This window comes from Pithys albifrons, chromosome 4 (genome assembly GCF_047495875.1).
Source record: "Pithys albifrons albifrons isolate INPA30051 chromosome 4, PitAlb_v1, whole genome shotgun sequence".
In the NCBI taxonomy this organism is placed as follows: Eukaryota; Metazoa; Chordata; class Aves; order Passeriformes; family Thamnophilidae; genus Pithys; species Pithys albifrons.
This window is the reverse complement of record NC_092461.1, coordinates 61,148,350-61,168,071: the sequence shown is the minus strand read 5'-3', so window position 1 is coordinate 61,168,071 and position 19,722 is coordinate 61,148,350. Positions and strand designations below refer to the sequence as shown.

The window sequence follows — 19,722 nt, the reverse complement described above, 5'->3', positions numbered from 1 at the left end:
AATTCCAGAGGAAGTAGTTTTGCACAGGTTTAAAAGGGCAACTAAGCTCTTAATTAACATTTCTTATCTACTATTCCACACAGGCATTAAAATGCAGAGGATTTAAATGGTACTTACTTTTCATGTGATCCATTCTCAACTTTCATAGCCCCTTCCACTGGATCCAGTCCTTGTTCTGAAAACTGTTTCAAGGCACTTAACGCTGCCTAAAGAAAAAATGAGTCGTCAAAAAAACCACTGACACAACTGTATTAACACCAAATGAAGGAAGGTGTGTGTTCTGATAAACTAGATTTAATTAATTTTCTGTACATTGAAGCCATCCAGGCTACAGACCTAACAGAGTTGATACCTAACAGCTCCATGACAAACAGCTGTGCCTTGTGCCTGGATTGAGGATATTTTCTGCTTCCTGGGCATATGAGTGAATCCCATTTGTGTCAATGCAAGCTGCATCACCTATGTAAAGAACTCAATACACTTTTAGTCCTTGCCTTTCTGGCTGTAAAGCCTCTCCAGGTTCCCCATGCATTTTCCTAGAGCCCTCAGTTTCCAGAGCTCTTACAGACAGGCTCTCGTCTAGCAGATGTTGCAGAAGGCATAAGCAATGGCAAGAGGGTCAGGCACTACTAACACTCCAGTGCTGGATCTCAAACATTACAGCCTGATGTCTTTACGTAGGTAGTGAAGAGTGCTAAACATGGCCAGCCAATATGGGGTGATTATGAAGCATCAGCAATAGAAGAATAATCAAGTTTTAGGTGACAATTTTCTGCACAAGTGTATTCTTCATGGAGCAGCTTCTCTTTCATCTCCATGAGCCCTGCTTCTTCCTTCCCCTATATCTTCTTCGGTACAATTTTTTTTAATTAATGTAGTAGAGGTTGATTATGAAACTCTCTGACACCACCTGTCTGACTTTGAAAAAACAGGCAGCACAATAAAATAGTTGAGGCCAGTTCTGACACAAAGGTGAGATGAAAAGCAGAACCGCAAAATGGATTTTCTTTCTTAATCACTTCCATCTAAGATGCATTCACAGCTAATCACAGGGGAAAGAAATAGTAACTTTTACACAGATGTTGTGCCTAAGATAACACCTCAAGCTGTGGAACTAACTGCAGGCCCTACAGTGCTGTTCTCCATGGAGAAGCAACAACTGCTGCTTAGGAGTTGGAACTTGCTCTTTTCTTAATTGTTGGGACAGACGGAATCTGTATCTCTATCTTCATTTCCCTCAGAGAGCAGAGACTCTTCCCGGAACAGGAGCTGCCATTGTAATGAAGTACTAGATTTGCTTTTGTACTAATTCTTTGCCTGGATTGTCTCAACAACCCTTTCCCTTGAAAGGTATGTTTATGCAACTTAAATATTGTTAGACAATGTGTATTTTGGTGAGATGAAGAACAGCACAAAAAATACCAGGCTGCCCTGAAGTAAAAGACCATGTGTCTCAGATTTGTCTATAGAAAAGACTAGCTGCTAAGGCTTCAGAAGGCTGTACAAGGTACTCCCACCCATAATGCATGAAGGTAGAATCTTTCTAGTCTGTGAAGTTTCATGGGGTTTGCCTTAAAAAAAAAGCTAAACATTTTATAAAATCTCTTGGTAAACGTCAGATTATCACTGTTACTTACAAGCCACTCCACTTTTACCATGTATTCTGGGCCCCCTGTATGAGATAGCTAACCTGTTCTCTGCTTGCTTCTTCTTCACATCCATTGAAATAATTTTCCCCTTCATCTTAAAACCTTTGCTGCCCTCATCTTTCTTTTAAACTATTATTCATGAAATGGCTAAAGGCTGAGCGTCAGCCTCATTGCAATAACAACTTCTTCCATTACTGGATCTTTCACTTTTATCACCCACTGAGTTCCACAGAGACTGAATTCTCTCTTCCTCATTTCTCCTGGTTTTCTTGACATTTTGATATATTTGCATTTTTCATAAGACAGCTCTTTCTCTACCACCTCATAGTGTCTCTTGTAGTTTCAGATGTGCATTCTCAAATCCTGTAAGATCTAACGGCCATCTGTCTTTCCATGCTTGATCTTGACTGCACAGCAAAGTCACTGTTCATCCCAAATAATTTCTCCAGTGTCAACAAAGGTTTTCATCTACTCTCCCCTCAGCTTCTCTGCTCCAGTAACCCAACACATTTCTTCATCCTAATTCTCTCATCTCCTCCTCTCCCTGGGGTCCTTTTCATCACAATGCAAGCTTGATTCATAATGTGAGGAAGGGGAGTGATTTGGTCTCCTGTGCTTGCTTGTACTTTACTTGGTCATGGGTTAGCAGCTATGAGATCCAAACAACCCAATGGGTAGGAACTGGCACTCAAGAATCTCCTGTCTTCTCATATCCATTTTTTTTCCTGATACACATTAGCAAAACTATCAGAATCTCTTTTCTTCTTATGAACAGTAAATCAAAACCCAATACCATGTAGCACTCCAAGGAGACAAGGAAGTTGGGACATCTGCTTCTCCTAAACAGTTAAACTGCTACCTCATATGTTTTTCAACTACCTTGTTTGTTTTTTAATATTCATTCTTAGCTTCCTGGTCTGATGTGTGAATTGTAAACTCGTTGTGGATGAACTACGTGTTCAGGTTGTTTGTACAGTGACTTGGATGAAAAAGCCCTGATCACAGTTGGTAAGAAGTAGAGCCAAGTAAAGTTTCATTCAATATTAAATCACAGATTGATCATATCATATGCAGAACAGTCTGGTCTTGATTAGGGCTCACTGAAATCCCCAAATCATCAAGAGATTAATTAGACTAACCCAAACTTCCTACTTCCAGAATTGCTGAGAACCTCTGTTACTTACTACTGTTTTACTCACATAAAAGTCTATTTGCAGGGCATCCCCCCTAAATTACAGAGAAGCTTCCAGGGTTGTTTTCCATGAAAACTTCTGTGAAACTTTCTGGATAAATATTAGACACTATATCAATAGAAACAGATCAACAGGGTCCCTTTCTTCTTCTAAGATCAAGGGAAGAAGTACTACAATATAAAATAGTGAACTCTGCCTGTAAGCATCGATCATTACTATACAATATGGAACAATTGGAGGAAACATATAAAATGAAAATATGATCTGAGATGTTTAGTGATAAGCGTTTTGTCTCAGTTTAGAAGAAACTAAGATGTTTATCTGGACTAGGAAGTGGGGCTCCTCTTCCCAAATCCCACCACAACCTTTGAAATTAGGAGATTTTAATCAGAAAAAGTATAGAAGAGGATAACAGTTCTTTACTACAAATATACATATATCTATATCTATATCTAGATATAGATATAGCTATATAACCAAAACCAGAACAGAACAAACAGTAACACCATAACCAAAACTTTCAGACAAGTCCTCTCTCTGCCCCTGCAGGGCAGTTATTGACAGACGGCAGGAGGCGATGCTGTGCCTCGGGAGGCAGCGGTTGTGATGGGTCACTCACAGGCTCTGGCGAGGCAAAGGCGAGGATCAGGGAGAGATGCTGGCTCTGAAACTCACGTGGGAATGGTGGCCACAGGGACGGGATGAAACCTTTCCCTTGGGCAGTGCAAACACCCTCTCCCACAGTCCTTTGTCCAAAAAAAAGTGTTACAGGGGAAGGGGTCCGGGGGGGTGGGAAGAGAGCACCAACCCCTCTGCAGACGGCGTCAGGCCCGTAAGGAGTCTGCAGCAAATCCAGGAAGTAGCGACTGTTCCCTCCGATGAATGGCAAAGGGACTGTGGAGCCGGGGGCAAGCCAATAAAAAAAAGACACCCCTTCCCAGTGTTTCCACCAACCCAGCAAATGGTGGCTGGCACCCACACAGACCAAGGAGCAGAGTGTGGCCAGCACCGGGAAAAAACTCTCTCCCCACCCAGCCATCAAGCCAGAATGCAAAGCTATCAGCCATCCCTTTGTTTAGGCTTTCAGACAGTTAGCTGGTTCTGGAAGCAGGGAGTGGGGTGCGGGGCTTCAACAAGCCGTCTTTTTCTGTCTCCTCAACTCCCAAATCACCGTGTGGGTGAGGGAGAGAAAAAAAATTTCATGAAGGATTTTGAAACTATAACACGTGTTTAATACCAACACAAATTCCAAACCCTAATGCTTGTATAACAGGGTGCAGTCTCATTTTTCCATCTCTCCCTTCTTCAAGCCATGCCTTTCCCAAACTGAAATGTGATAAAAAAGGTAAGATCTCAGATCTATAGTATTTGTGAAAGCAATTATCAGAGGGGTCAAGCAACAGGAAAAAAGCAGTCCTGTACCCGTATCCTTGATCTCCCACCTACAGGTGTCAGGGTGTCTGTGTGAGCACTGTTGAAGGGCTTCTCACCTTTACTGCTTTGGAAGTCAACAACCTCTTCAAAAGCTCATGCTTCTCACTACTGAGTCCCAGCTCCCCACATCTTCTGCCTCCATCCCATGTCTTCCCCAAGCTACTCCAGTGCCCTGGTCTTCCTCTCTTTAGTACCCACCCCAGAGCTATGACTTCTTTTACAGCAGAGGTAATCACTTTTTCTTCTTCAGAAATCTCCTCTTACTCATTATTCTTTTTTCTGCTCCTAAATGCTCTACCATTCAGGTGCTTTCAGCTTCCAGAGCTGAACTTTTCTTCCCCAAGTTCTCCCAACCTCCTACATCTCACAGTCCGTCTTTATCTTCTAGTTTGCCAATGTGTTCCAGGTTTATATCAGATCTGATTTCTTTTTCAGGGAATCATGTCTTACCATAAGATACCCATGTGGGAAGCCTAACTACTTACATCCCAACATCTGAAACAAGATTTGAATTTTTTAAAATGTCTGTTCATGACATGTAACTGAAGGGTAGGAGAGGGATGGTAGAGAGAGCCTTGCAGTGTAGTAAAGACTCCCCCTTTTCTTTCTCCTATAGCCTACTTGTATTTGGAAGGATCAGCAGAGCTAAGAGAAACAGGTGAGTAAACAATATTTTGGATCTTAATAGATGCTTTAATGTTTCTCCTCTCCCTGTCATGCTCCTAGACAGACATGAAGATGCTGGATTCAGGAAGGAAGCTGGTAGCTGAGAGGCTGTGACCTGAATAGTCAGCAGAGTGGCACAGAGCTCAAGTAATCTGCAGTGAAGAAGAGTTACAAGCAGACACCAGGCTAATTTAATACATGATTCAATTCTATTAGTCCCAATAGATTTACACTACTTGGCTTAAATATAACTTATGAATGGCAGATAACTTGGGTTAAATGAAAAGGAAAGAAAATAATGGAATATTTGACAGTGAATCTGGTGAACAATTTCCTCTTTTAAAGGCTCAACACTTCCTTCCATTGATATTTTTCTTACAATAGAGCATCTGCACAGATACAGAGAAATTTTTCTCTCCCCAGAAGATTTTACAACTGTTTTATGAGTGAAGCCCCATAGGCTACAAAACAGATGTCTTTACACATTTCTTGTATCACTTGTTTTCTGTGTAGCTGCAAGAGTGCCAAAAACACGATGCCAACAGGATGCTCCGCACTGCTAGCTGTTTGTCTTGGCTGCCATTTCCGTTATTAGTATGTGTGTGTATCAGGATGGGGATGGATGTTTCCAGTCATTTTTTAGCTTTCCTCAAGTCAATTGGCAATTAGTAAATAGCACTGAAACTTGTAAATAGTCTTCCTGTTTCTCCCTCTAGGGATTAAGTGTCTTATAATGACACTCTAGTAACATTAGATCATTCTTTTAGCAAGAACAGCAGACAGGCACTGCATTAGCCCATGTGCATTTAAGATCACATCCTCACGATAAAATTTTCACATGTTTGTTTTAGCACAGTACGTGGCTTGTGTTTTTCCTCTTAAATCTATATTACATTTCAGCTTATTCCATGAAGCTGAAAATTGTAAAAGTTTGTTGTTCTCTGTGGCTCTTCCAGTTGACTTTACCAAGGAGGTCTGAGACAATCCTAATAAACACGCTGCTTGATACCACTAGTTCACTGGTGGTATGTCTCCTAACATTAGTTTTCTAAGTACATAAAAAACCATATTCATCTTGGCCTTAATCAGTGTTTTCTAAAGACATAAAATTGCAGGCAGAAACTGCAAGACTGAATTGTCAGGGTCCTGACAAGGTCATGAAGGACAAGATTTTACTGTCTTTAGTAGCTGGGTCTTAGTTCAGGACTGAGTTTGGAGTCAAATGACTCATTGTGGTCATATTGCCTGTAGTCACATGCCATATGCATAAACAAACCTTTGCCTGTTGCCCAAGCTTAAGCTTGAGAATATGTTTGCATACCAGGTTACCAGCGAGAGACAGATAAAACTCTAGTCCTTGATATCAACTGCAAGACAAAAGCCCAGATAACAGCACAGTTAATGCCTGAACAAAACTGGTAGCAAGAATATTTACAAACAAATCAATGTTCATCCCTTTTCTAAGTCAAAAGAAAAAAATGTCCCCCAAACCAGTGAGTTTCTTCCCCTCTCCCTGACTATTGAGGCCTCAAAAGGCAATGTCAGCTGTGCAATAACATTGAAGCAAAGCTACCTGCATTAGTAAAGAGATGCACTTCATGACTTTTTAATATGTGGATTTAAACACCACATTTAAAGGCTATTGAAAAAAACCCCAACAGTATTACAGCCGTAGAGGTGAGTTTGCGGGCTCAGTGCCCCAAAACTGAGAACCTATTTAAAGTTCTATGTATTCAAAATTGTTGTTCTCTGTGATTGTTGTTGATTTCTCTTGAAGAAAGTTTTGACTAAGCTTCCACCTAGCTTTGACTTGATCACACTCAACATTTCATGCGTACAGAAATGCACAGAGGGAAGATACATTACTGTGCATAGACTTATATACATACACACAAAGTAGCTAAAATTTGACTCCTTAACATACCTATTTGATTCTCTTGGATTTGTCAGGTTGGCTACATACAAGCTAAACAAAAACTAGGTATTGCAAACAAATCCCTTTTCCCTACAACTTCTGTTGTAAATGAATTTACTATATTACAAACCATAACTTCTGCTGGAAGTTTTCACCACTTTCCTCACAATGTGCTGTTCTCTCCAGTTAATTACATTTCACATGAACCAGTGTTAACATCTGATTGAAAATTAAGTTCAGAAAGGCTTTTCACAGCACACAGTGTAAACCTTAATTAAATGACTTTAAGCTCTTTCCTCACACAGTTTATGACATGCATGAAAAACACAGGATTATAATCTGATTAATTCATGCAGTTTACATGGAAACATCATTTTCCAAGCTGGTTAATCTCTGCACAAGGGCAAAGTCACCTGATAGGCACAAGAGTTAAAGCTACTGATTGCACCTGTCAAGAGAGGGAGCTTGGAGGTTAGGAGGAGTCCACTATCTTCAAACCAAGAATGGATTCACAGATGTAGCTTAGAACAAGTCCCATGTAGTAGTTAATGCTGCCCCCAGGCACTCATGAAGCCAGAATTTAAATGACACACAATCCATGTACAGCCTGACCTTGCAGCTTTCTGGGGGTATTCCTGAAGTAAGGATTAACTGTTCTTGAATATTTATCCAATATCCAATATATTAAGCAGAGCTTTTATCAACAACAACATGAATGTCATCTTCCACCTAGTTTCACTGGACATGTATACTCATTCCTCCATGCCTCTTAATATTCTGAGAAGTAAATGGAGTGAAAGACACTATTCAACATGGAATTTTATTTCCATAGCTTTTGATCTTCCACTTAAGTTCATCTACTTCACTAAAGGGTAGGTCTCTAACAGCAGAGAGAGGCAATGGGGCATGGCTTATTTCTGCATGTGAACCACCACACTAGAGATCTGACCACCATTCTTGGGACTATAAAATGATTCCAGGAGTAATGAACGGCAAAGCCCAGGAAGGAGCTGCATAATCATTTGGGGTGAGACAGTTCTACTGCTTTAATGGTGATACAAATTTTTCCAGTCACAAAGAGAGAAAAACATGCTGAAAAGCACCTAATTTTAAAAATAATTAGAAGGTATGCTTTCATATGAAGAGGATTTCATAAACAATACCGAAAGTCAAACATAACTAAGTTTACATTAATATAAGAAATTAATCCAGCATGGAGAGGTTAGTCTAGTTGCCAGGTTTAGGTTGTGGTCTAACTTGTGTGTGGGAATAAGAGAAGAAAGGATTGTTAAAAGACCTGCATGGGACTTGGACTGTACATGACTGTTTTTAAATCTGTGTCTTCTCAGACTCCTCCCACATATATTCTTGGCTGCAAGGGGCAAAATACTCAAGTGCTACCAACACTTTTGCCTTCATGGCAAACTATGATGGAAAACAGTAAGTTGGCACTTCTTCAAACCCAAAAGAGCTTTCAGGTTCAATGCTAGTATGTGTTGAGGTGTGTCTACATCCTCTAAAGGTGAAGTGAGGTGTGCAAGTTTGGCCACAGTGCTAGCAGTTAAAATAAATCTTAAACAAGGTTCTTTTCTCAGATACTTTCAGTATCTTTTCAGTGTATATTCTATAGTTTTTGTCTAGAAGTCTGGAAGTTCTTTTAAACTAAATTTATTTATAATTTCTAATTTTTTCTTCAGTTGCTGCAATTACAAGAACAAATACAGAAAGACTCATGCATCATTGCAGCTTATTTATGAACATGAAGAAAAATATTATAAAATTAAATTTCCAAGAATTACAGTATATATATACAACAGAATGTCACCAGACAGCAATTAATCTTCAATTAATCTTGCCTCTAATTTTATATCCTTAGACAAAAGCTACTTAAACACTAACTTTCAGAAGGAGATAGATATCTAAGTAATATAGATGCTTTCAATAATTAGAGACTTCCAAATGAGAGCATTTAGATGGTCAATTATTGTATGGGTAGGTAAAGGTTTAAATCATGTAATTGAGGCAATTGAGAAGTGCAGACAAAAAATTATAGGAGATTTAAAGAAACATGGCTTTAAATGTGAAACCGAAAACAGCAGAATGTATACCCTCAGGCAAAATTCTGCACCAGGACTGAAGAAAGGCCATGAATCACTCTCTCATCACTGATGGCTGGAAAATATCTCTGTCAGCTGTGGTCTCAGAGTTATTTGGTTTATTTAATTATTTATTTGTAGACATTTCTCCATATCACTGCAATACATTTGCAAGTCTGCTGTCATTAACCATACATGCATTGCAGGAGATTTTCACCTCTTTATTTTAGAAAAGTGGATTGATGTTCTTGACTGTGTGAATTCATGGTGACTTCTAAAATATGCTACAATACACCATCTGCTTCATTTGTCTGACCTCCACAGTTCCATCCTGGTTTTGACATCATTGCCAGTGCCTTCACTACATAGGTAGCAGTACATAAACAAAGCAAGGGAATGGGCCCTGACCCACACAGGAGCATAGGTGTAGCTAGAAGTCTTTTGACAAAATTAATGAGCTCTAAACTGATCTCTATTTAAGTAAAATACAAGCATTTATTATGTTATTTATGTGGTTTTCTTAGGCAATGGCTATTAAAAGATTTTTATGAATTCCTCAAGATCCACACCAAAGTTAGAATACAACAAGGTTCAAACAAATATTACTCAGTCCTTTTATCAACATAGTTACTGTTTCACATAGTAAACTGAACTTGCAAAACACACTCACTAGTGTTTCAATACTTTTTGCCTCTTCTTACAAATATCCTCTTCTTTGTGAGACAAAATGTCACTAAGGAACAGAGGTAGTTTTATAACTCCTGTTTTTAAAGTGAAGGAAACTGAAGTGAAGAGAAAGTGCATGAGCACATAAAGGGCTGGCCCTGGGTCAAGCAATAAAAGTAAGAATAAGTTTTATTACTTTACATGCATTTTGTCATAGACCAACACAAAAAGAGGGAGATTATGTAAAAAAAGTATTTAATGATAGAAATTTTAAAAAGTCTACACTGCAGTCATTTAATTCAAATGCCTCATTCTTGTCACTATCACCCATCAAGCTATCATCTTCCCATTAATGCTAAACACTTTCCATGAAATAGTGGAGAAAAGGATTCCATTTTAGGAGAAGAGGACAGGTGAGAGTGTCTCATTAATTTGTTTTGCTGAAATATTGTAATGAGTACTTTTCCCTCCTGCAATGTTTAACAAAACTACCTTTTCTTTTTCTTTAAACTTGACATGTTTTTATGTCTTAGGGCCATACACTTAGATTTAGACATGGGGCAATTTCTTATATATCAGATTCCTTGGTTTTAGCAATTTTAGCATGAAAGAATGTTTATTCTCTCATACTGAGACCATTACCTTAAATTTTAAGTGCGTGTCAATATAACATGACTAGAAACTTTGGAGACAAAAGCAATAGATAATTTAATAATTCAAGGCAAAGCACTGCCCATTGGCTTGTTCAAGCAGCATGTTGTAGGTGGAACAATGGGGGAGTTTAGGACTGTAGCTTCTTGTATTACAACATCTGTAATGAAGCCCATATACAAAATTGTATCCTATCTCTGCTTCTGTGTAACTCTACTCCTGTGGCCCTCATATTGGCATTCAGAGAAGGGTAATTCCAGAGCCCTAACGACCAATCCCCTTCTTCATTCTCCAAGTCTCATTTTACAAGTGTGCATGTACATCCAACAGAGTACCAAATCTAGACTGACAGCTAAAAGCATTATATTTAGCATACATGGCATGTAATTAGAAATTTGAGTGTTTCCAAAAGGAAAAAGTTTCTGATTCTGATCTCAGAGTATTTTTACACTGCATTAACTGGTATTTTTCTCCTAATTGAAGTTGATTTAAGTGCAATCAGAGTCAGGCCCAACAACTACAGGACAAACTTTTCATCTGAAGTAGTTTGTAATGTAATTTTGTCCTTGCTAACTGTTGATGGCTTGTCCTCATTCTGTTTTAACCTACAACCATCAGCTCCTTTCATGGAAGTGTCTATAAAGATCTTCTCTAAAATATGCTTTTCCAGCACACTTAATGTCTTTTAATGTCTTACCAATTAAATCCAGATGTGAAAAGCTTAAGGAACAGTTCTCAGGACTGAAAAAGATGACATAAATCTTGCAGCTGACAGAGATCCCACTGAGCTCAGTCGGGGAAATTCACAGAGGACTTCTTGTGGGCCAGAAAAGCTGCTGGGTATAAAGACAGATGTGTATACTCCTATTAAAAAAATTTAAATAAAAACTGACTCCTACAATGAGGTATCCACAATTATCAGGGACATTACTAACTCAATCCCATAATGTGCTGAGCACATCCTGTGCAGTACAGATTTCCCTCATCTTTTCGGGAATTTTATCAGAGTTGAAGGGGGGGCACATCTGTCTGGGACAGAGCCCTTCATCTTTTAGGGCTGCACCTCTTAAACCAGTGTAGGGGCTGATACTGAAAAACACTGTCTGTCTTGCTCTCATACTGCTATCAACTGGCAGATAATGGACTCTGCAAAGCAAGAGTGAATTTCTGTCCTCTCTCCTTTGCCTCCTCCATAATCAAGTTAGCAGATTAAACTGTGGTTTCATTACAGAAGAGTCCCCAGATGTGCTATTAATTATAAATTCTTACCAATCTGATGGGAAAGTGGGCATTCTTAGTAGCTGACTACTACTGCTGGGCAAGTGCTGTTTGTGCAGCTGTCAGTTTGGGGTTTGTTTTGCTGTAATTACTTGTACACCCTCAGGATTTTTTATTGTTTTTATTTTTTTCATTTTTGCAACAGTACGTTGTCTTATTTTGCCAATCCCAAACTGTAAATGTGGGCTCAGATCAACCACAACTTTCAGAGGGACAGGAAATATCCACACACAGAGAGTTTGTATTAAAGAAAGTCTCTAGAAAACTGCCCAATGCTAAGAACTTCAGTGCTTTCCTATGTTCCTGCTGCTTAGTTACTTATTTTTGAAATGAGTAAATTACCCAGACAGATCAATGTTTTTTAAAGAGCTACATCCTTGTGAAACATCAGAAACAAAAAAGGAAAAAAGTCCAAGGATAGAAGAAAACCTCACTTCTAACTGCAGATTAGGTTTGTGTCCATGTTCCTTAGTGACAGGAACTTCATTAGAGAGACATTTTGGATAGTATTATTTAATTTTATTGCATTTTTCTAATGCCCATAGAACAGATTTAGGACAGTTTGGTGTCATAAGTGAGTGAATGAAAACATGAAACGAAACACCTAAATTAAGGGATAATCTTACATATTACAACAAGTGATCCAAACACAGGATCTGGACAATAGTGCAGAGCTAATACTGAAAGCAGCAGGCTCCTAAATACACACAAAAAAACTCTTGAAGACAAAATTCCTCTGGTTCACAACCTGCTTTATTTTCCACAATGACCATCACTTTTCAGACTCTCACTCCTGCAGGACTGAAGGCTGGATGTGACTCCCACCAAAATCACTGCTTCATGACCATTGCTCAGGAGACACAAGGAATGTCCTTCCCTTGGAATGAGCCACTGCTGCCATGAGGATCCCACTCTTGGCTAGCTCAGGGAATGAGCTCAAATCTTTTGCACTTTGCTGCCAGAGACCACCAGGCCAGCTCTGATTTATAGCTTTTTCTTTGCAGTTTTATGATACAAGAATGTTCAGTTGTAATTACAACAGCATTTTGTTGGCTCCCTGCCTTCACTTGGGTATGCACAACACCATATCCTTCATTCCAGACTGCTAAAGTCAAGACCCCAAATTTGAGAAGAAAAGTACGTCAGTATTACAAAGATGCTGCACATCTTGCTACTCCTTAAAGAGGGGACTTGTACACATTTTCTGGGGACACACATGACCGGCTGGATAGGACACTCAACTAAGAGTCCAGAGAAGAGCTGATCAAAATTCTTCCTCAGAAAAACACTAAATCAAGAAAAAAACTTTTTATGAGAATGCATGACTTTTAAGAAAAGGTTTTTTAGATCCAGGATAGACTCTCCAGTCAAAATACCACAGATAAGTGCCATATATAACCACCAGACTAATGACTATGCTTGGTGTGGCACATTCATATACTTCTTGATTCTTCTCTATGAAGAAAATTTAACAGATCTCTAGTTTATTTCAAAGTGAATGAAAAGACTTGTACTCTTGATGTGTTTGTGGAATAAAAAATCAGAACACTTTAGCTCAGTATTTTTCAGACATGCACTTAGGTCCTGACTTTGATATCATCAAGGAGTACATTACCATCACTTGTGGTTTAAATTTGATTTTGGCATTTTCAGTAGAGGCATGACCTTCTTCATGGAAAATTTCAGGTATTTTACATACCATTTAATAGTTAACTGTCAAGCAATTTCCAAGTCTTTTAAACAAAGAATACTTCTGTGCTAGCTTACTTTATTGAGCCATATTTGTCCCATTTTAAGTGGATGTGATTAAGAAGAAACATTAAGCTTAGATTTTTCTACTAAATGAGAAAACTTTAAAGCCAATAAACTGTATCTAAGATTTTAGCTGGGAGATTAAATAAAAGGCACATTTTTTCCTGGTCACTGAATTTTAACCTGGGTCTGTTGCTCCTGCTGTTAAGCTCCTATACATTCCTTACTAGCCTGTAGCATCCAACAGTCCCAGCTCTCAGTGCTTGGAGTTAGAGGAGAACTCCAAAATAAAACCACTTTTTGGGGAGAGCTAGTGTATGGAAAGCATCACCTATTCTAACAGAAGATGGCAAATGAAAAGGTTAGTTTTAAATTTTTAGATTAGGTGCATGAATTCTAAACTATCATTTGGATCTGAGAATTTTGGCAATATTGGAAAAACACAGGAGAGGCTGCTGAACCTGCTGGATAAAGTGAACGCTGCACATTGTCTAGCTCCTCGGTATAGAAGAGTAGGGCTTGAGCCTTATGCTTTGACTCAGCTTTCCATCTCAGGTATGAGAATACTTTTCAAATTCCCCAAAGTTTGTCTTTATTACACAGCAAGCAGGAAAGAAAACACCCTGGTTTTCTAGCAACAAAACAAATACTGCTTCTGTCCCTCCTATGCATTCTCAAGCTTATATTCTTTTTTTTTCAAAGTAGAATATTTTAATTTGCGTTTTTGCAATACAGGAGCAGTAACATGACTTCATTGATTTTCCTTTTGCTTCAAAATTCGGTGAGGGTTTTTCCTTAAGGTGAAATAAAATAACCTGCCTTCAGTGACTCATCAGTTCAGTGATCAAGTTAAATGACAGCATTGCAGAAAAGTCTTATAATCCATATTTTCCCCCTGCCTAGTTCAGTGCTGATATTTTACACACAAATTCAACCATTTCTTTGGCAAATGCATCTTGAGCTAAAGGATTAGTCTTCACTTAAAATCAGTAGCAGCTACCTTCCTGTGCATTTTGTGAAGTGGCAGATGTCCTTTTTGTTGGATTATTTTGTGTTTTCTACTGCTTGTACATCCCATTTTTAATGGAAAGGTCAAATCTACCCTTAGATGGTGATATAAGTAGGAACTGGCTGTGTGCACCTGGATTTGGTCTTCTACTATTCACTTCTGTCTGCTACTGTGGCACAGGTAGAAAAACAAAGAGTACTAGCAATGTGCAATCAATCAGGCACTTTCAATGATCTCCACAATTTCTGTTTTATGTTTTTCTCTGGTAAGAATGACATGTATTGGGTACTACATAGCTCAAAAAGTGCTTAAAGAGAGACAAGCAGGAACCAGATTTCCTCAAGAACTTTAACTTCTTAAATTCAGGAACCTCTCCAGCTGGCAGCTCAGCAATGAAGATTAGACACTCAACTCTGATTAACTGAGCTCTGCAACTATGGACCTGCTTTTACTCCATTTACAGTTACAGTCAAAAATATAGATATATGTCCAAAAACTTTACTGAACAGCTGACTTTTAGTCTGAAAGATCTGCTAACGGCTATTTTATCATTTCATCCTAGCATCTATTATTGAAATTCATTAACCACAGCTGTCAAAGAGAGCTTATTCAAAATCTTGCTAGTTACAAAATAACCTGTCAGGGTTAGATTCAATAAAAAATTCAGGTGCTTACAAATTAGGCACTGCAAGAGCAAAGTTTTAAATAGCACATCCCTGGAATAAAATCAAAGGTCTAAAGTTAAGTATTCAGTTTCTTTACTCAGCATTAAGTGCAGAGACAGGTTTCTCTGAAGAATGAGCTGAGAAAGCTACATGTTGAGGATGGAGCTACCTGCTGGCTGTGAGGTACTCCAAGCCTAGAGGTCAACTCCTGGTCCTCTCTGGAGATCAGCTGCAAAGCCAGGACCACAGGAAGAGACCTGGCATTTTGGTCAGCTTGTGTCTCCAAATGCACAGTTGTATGCTCCAGACAGTTCTGGCTCTTCCAGCTCTCCGACAGGGCTGAGTAGGGCTCACTGTTTCACTGCGAAGGGACTGCCAGAGGAGTGTGTGGAGGTGACAGTCCCTTTTTGTCAATGGCACAGATGTGAGCACTCTCGTCCGGAGCACGAGAGGCACAGATTTCAGATTTCTTTGCTTTAGGTCAACAAACTACACATCCTACATCCTACCTAACCTCCAGGATAGGGAAGATACCTAACTTTCCATGTCGGGAAGGTTCAGAAAAAGTAAATCAACATACCTGGGTCAAAGAAAAGGAGGAGCCTGACTCCACAGGGTAATGATCATAGTAGTTACTCAGTTGTTCTGAAGATCACTCCATGCTCCCTAAAGAATTTCTGTTCTCTATCTAATTGATACTTCAACACTAAGTTCAAAAGCGATGAAAGCAGGAATTCCAATCCAGTACTTCTGCTTTTCTGTGGCTTCTTTAACCAGTAGGATGCAGTAATATTCCTTCTCACTCTTTCATTATGGAATCCTGAGTATTTAAAATTTGTGTTATGTGGTGGCTCTGCTGATCTGCATTCAGACAGTCTCCTGTGACACCTTAAGGCTGTGGAAGGAGCAGAGTATGACTTCCCATTTCCTAGGTCTGTGTTACCATGTAAAGCATGGAAACGAGCAACTACTCCAACCACAGCCAAGAAGAAAAGTCTTCAGGATGCTGTTTCATTTCATATTGTTCTGTATGAGGCATGTTAATTAATAAACAGCTCTTTCTTAATAAAAGATTTCATTAAGACAAATAATAATAATCCTTCAGTATTCAAGCTCTCTTTATGCAAATGATTCCAATAAGCCCCCTCATGTATGCAAACTCTTTGAGAAGGTTTCCAGGATCAGGCTACAAGCAATTTTACTGCACCATGATAGAGCAAAATTAAGTTAGTTAAAGTCAACACACTCAGAATAAAAGCAGAAATATTAATGTAACTTAAATAATAGTAGAGACTAAAACATTATGGCCAGTCTCAGTTAGCTTTAAAAATTTCATAATTTTAGGTCTCCCATAAACAATACAATCAGAGCATGGAGGAAACATTAGCTTTTTAAGGCTGCTACCAGAAGCAGAGAAAATACATTCATAATGTTATGCATATTATACAGTAATATTCCTCAAGGATGAATAAGCCCTAAATGAAACCATAACTGAGAGATAACTGTCATGCTATCAAGTTACAGTGAAGGGAAGAGGAGATCAGACTTATTCTTTTCTTCACAATGAAATAAGTATAAACAAATCATATAATGTTTGGACACCAAACTCCTGAAACAAAGAAACCTAGAAAATCTCTTAAAACCACCCACAGACTCCCCATGCTGGTCTGTGATTATACAACTGGAGAAGATCATCCAAACTGTGATGTAAACCAATGTCAGTCTGCAAGGGATAGTACTACAATGATTCTAACAAAAAATAAAGCAAGTCACTGGAAGAGCCATCACTGAGAAATACTTTCATGTTTATCTAACCATTTTCCCTGTAAATGAGCAATACTTTTTTAAAACTCAGAGAAAGAAGACAAGTTAATACCTACACTTAGGATACAAAGGACACTCTCATTTGAGTGTCTTTACTAAACTTCAAAACACATCCAGCTAAGCCAAAATGAGTCTGGGACCAACTGAAAATAAAAGGCTTCTTACTGCACCCCAATGCCTACTGCTCCTCTAGGAAATCCATTTTGTCTTTATTATTAACAAAAAAAAATGTGGAAATATTCACCCTTATTTTTGGAAGCACATATGCAAACCAGTATATTCTTTTTTTGCTATGGACTACTCACAAAAAAGAGAAGATCAAATGCTAAAAATCTTTCAGTTCTATCAGGAAAATAACGTGTTTCGATAGACTGTATTTCTACATCAGAACTCTGGTTTTACTCCTTGCCTGTCATTTGGAAGCAAACTGTTCTAGATCTGAAAAAAACATGTGCCTGTCTAGAAGAAAAGCAAAAAAGTGTGCCCAGCTCCCCATCTATAGATACCACCTTGAACACGTAAACCTCTGTGATCCTCTGAGGTGAGGCTTCACAAGATTCAAGAAAACGACACTAAAGATGCTAAAGCAGTGCACTAAGCCCATTGCCCTGAAGGTAGGGTCTATGCCCTATCCATTTTTTTGCCCTGTTTTACTCAATTTAAGATCCCATAAGGCTGAAAAAATGTTTTACTGAAATAAGGAGTCAATGATATGATACAAGCATGTTCCCCTTTGCAAATGCTGTGACATTCTTCTCTACCTAGGTATGCCATAGAGGAATTTGATAATTCAAATTTTTGAAAGGAACTCACTTAATTAGAATCAGAAATTAGTTAATAATTTATATTTCCCTTACATTTGTTTCATTTTTGTTTTTAAGCCACAATTGACTGAACTGTAACTTGGTATCAACAATGGGTATTGATCACACAAAATAAAACAAAAGATGCAATAATGAACTGACAAAGCTTGCTAGTTTTCTCCAGCAAGTGTGCAACAATTACCAATGCAGTGAATGGATATCAATCATTTGAATGCAGCAAAAAAATCCCCTCTATATAAATAGAAGAAATGAAGAATAGTAGCTGACAAAAACTAAACAATCTTGGTTAAAAAATCTAATAATTATTATTGTTAACAAACTATGAAAAGAACACTTCATTAAGAAGATGGCAAAAAATGAGTAAGTTGTAATTCTTAAGATCGTATCTTCTGCAGGATTTACGTAAAGTTTGTTCTTTCATAGAGTCATATATGCTTCTTCTGTTGCTAATCTTTGATCTTTTTTAGGTCTTATTTACAGTATCATGCCTGACTAAAAGCTGTGCTACTGGTATCAGGATTACCAGCAGCTGCATGTTGAGTTAACAACGCACTTGTACATGAACAGTGTTTTTCGGAAAACATAAGAAAAAAAGATTCTATCTGTTTTTCATGATCACTAGACCTCCTCTGTTTTAACTACTGCAATGATTTCATCGAAGTTGTCACATATGAAGAGCTAAAGTCAAATAATTTCCCCCAATATTTTATATGATTTTCCGTATGCAATTTTAACATATGTTTATAATTGAATATAAATTATTTTGAATTCTAAAGGCAAAATACAAAAGGGAAAAAAAATGTCGTTTTTTGAGTTCCATGTTCATTCCAAGTGTAACTCCCACCCTCCACTGGAGTGGGGGCAGGAAAAGGAGTCTTCAATAAATTTCAGAATCATTTGCTGATATTCTCTGTATCACAGTTATAAGTTCACAACATACACTGCATATTTTAATAAACAACATGCTTACTTTGCTAATAATTTCTAAAAAGAGCAAACCCCTCCTTATAACAGCTGCAGTGGCCCAGATGTCACAAAAGCAGAATGCCTTTGCTATGCAGGGGAGGGGCAGGCCTTCCCTTTGGGCAGGCACATGGAGGTCCCAGCCAACACCAGCCTTTCCAAACACATGCCTGGTAAACGTGGAATGAATTTATTTGCCTCTGTACAGATGGCAAAGGAGTTTCAACCTGGTTTGCTGAGGGGAAAACAGCAGTTCCATCCCCATGCCTCAGTCCCTCTGTCACTGTACAGTGAAACTTCCCAGTTTTTCTGATTTGGCTACAGGATCAAGATCTAGCCTTGAAAAATTGTCTCCATAGAGAATATGATGTGCATATGCCGAATAACAACTTACCAAGTAGTCAGAGTTGTTTGTTTCTGATGAACAGCAATGTTTGGCAGGCAGAGTTGCTGCTCACATTGTTTGGCTTGTGGGTAGGTAACATTTTCTGTTGAGGTCTCTTCAAAGTTCTTAATAACACTGTTAGACTAAAAAGAGCAGGCAACAAAAGCTCTGATTTCTCCTGGAAAACAATGAAGCTTCTTCTTTGTAAAGGACTATGGAAGGTCCTGCTTGGTACTGATGGAAACTTCAGCCCTCTGCTTTCCTTGGGAAGTAGCAGCATAGAGCTGCTAGTCTTCTCCCAGAATTATTAGTCTCTCTGTCCCTAATTCATGTTTTTTACCAATTCCCCTCAGCAGTGAAAAATGAGTCATCATTCCCATTTCAGGGTTGCGCTGTTTCCATCTGAGGTTGCTTTGGCTGACAGGGTGGATCTTAGCCCTGGGCATCCAAAGAGCTAAGCATGTTGTCCAAGGGGAATGGAAGAAACACGTTTTTGCCTCTAACATCCCATAACTGGAAAAGGGTAAGCAGAGGGTGAAGTGAGGCTTGAGATCAGACAGAAACTGATCTGTGATCCTCATCATTCAAATGAAGGACTTAGTCATGTAGTTTTCTGTTTGGAGAATGCTACTTGACAGCTGCACTCTTATAATAGCCAGTTTGGATTCTTGTATACTCTTCAGTCCTTTACATTGTTTTATTAATTTGCATTCAGATGTAGAAAATTCCATGCACCTGCACTACACAGCATT

General features: G+C 38.6%; 1 protein-coding gene across 3 annotated transcripts in view; it reads right to left on the bottom strand.

Moving 5' to 3' along the window:
- The window catches only part of STAU2 (staufen double-stranded RNA binding protein 2), a 177,616-nt gene that overhangs the window by 1,842 nt on the left and 156,052 nt on the right, over positions 1 to 19,722 (bottom strand). For all 3 annotated transcript variants that reach the window (XM_071554347.1, XM_071554346.1, XM_071554348.1), the window contains one exon: positions 118 to 206. In XM_071554347.1, coding sequence (XP_071410448.1) covers positions 118 to 206 — 89 coding nt within the window. The remainder of the gene's footprint in view (positions 1 to 117; positions 207 to 19,722) is intronic.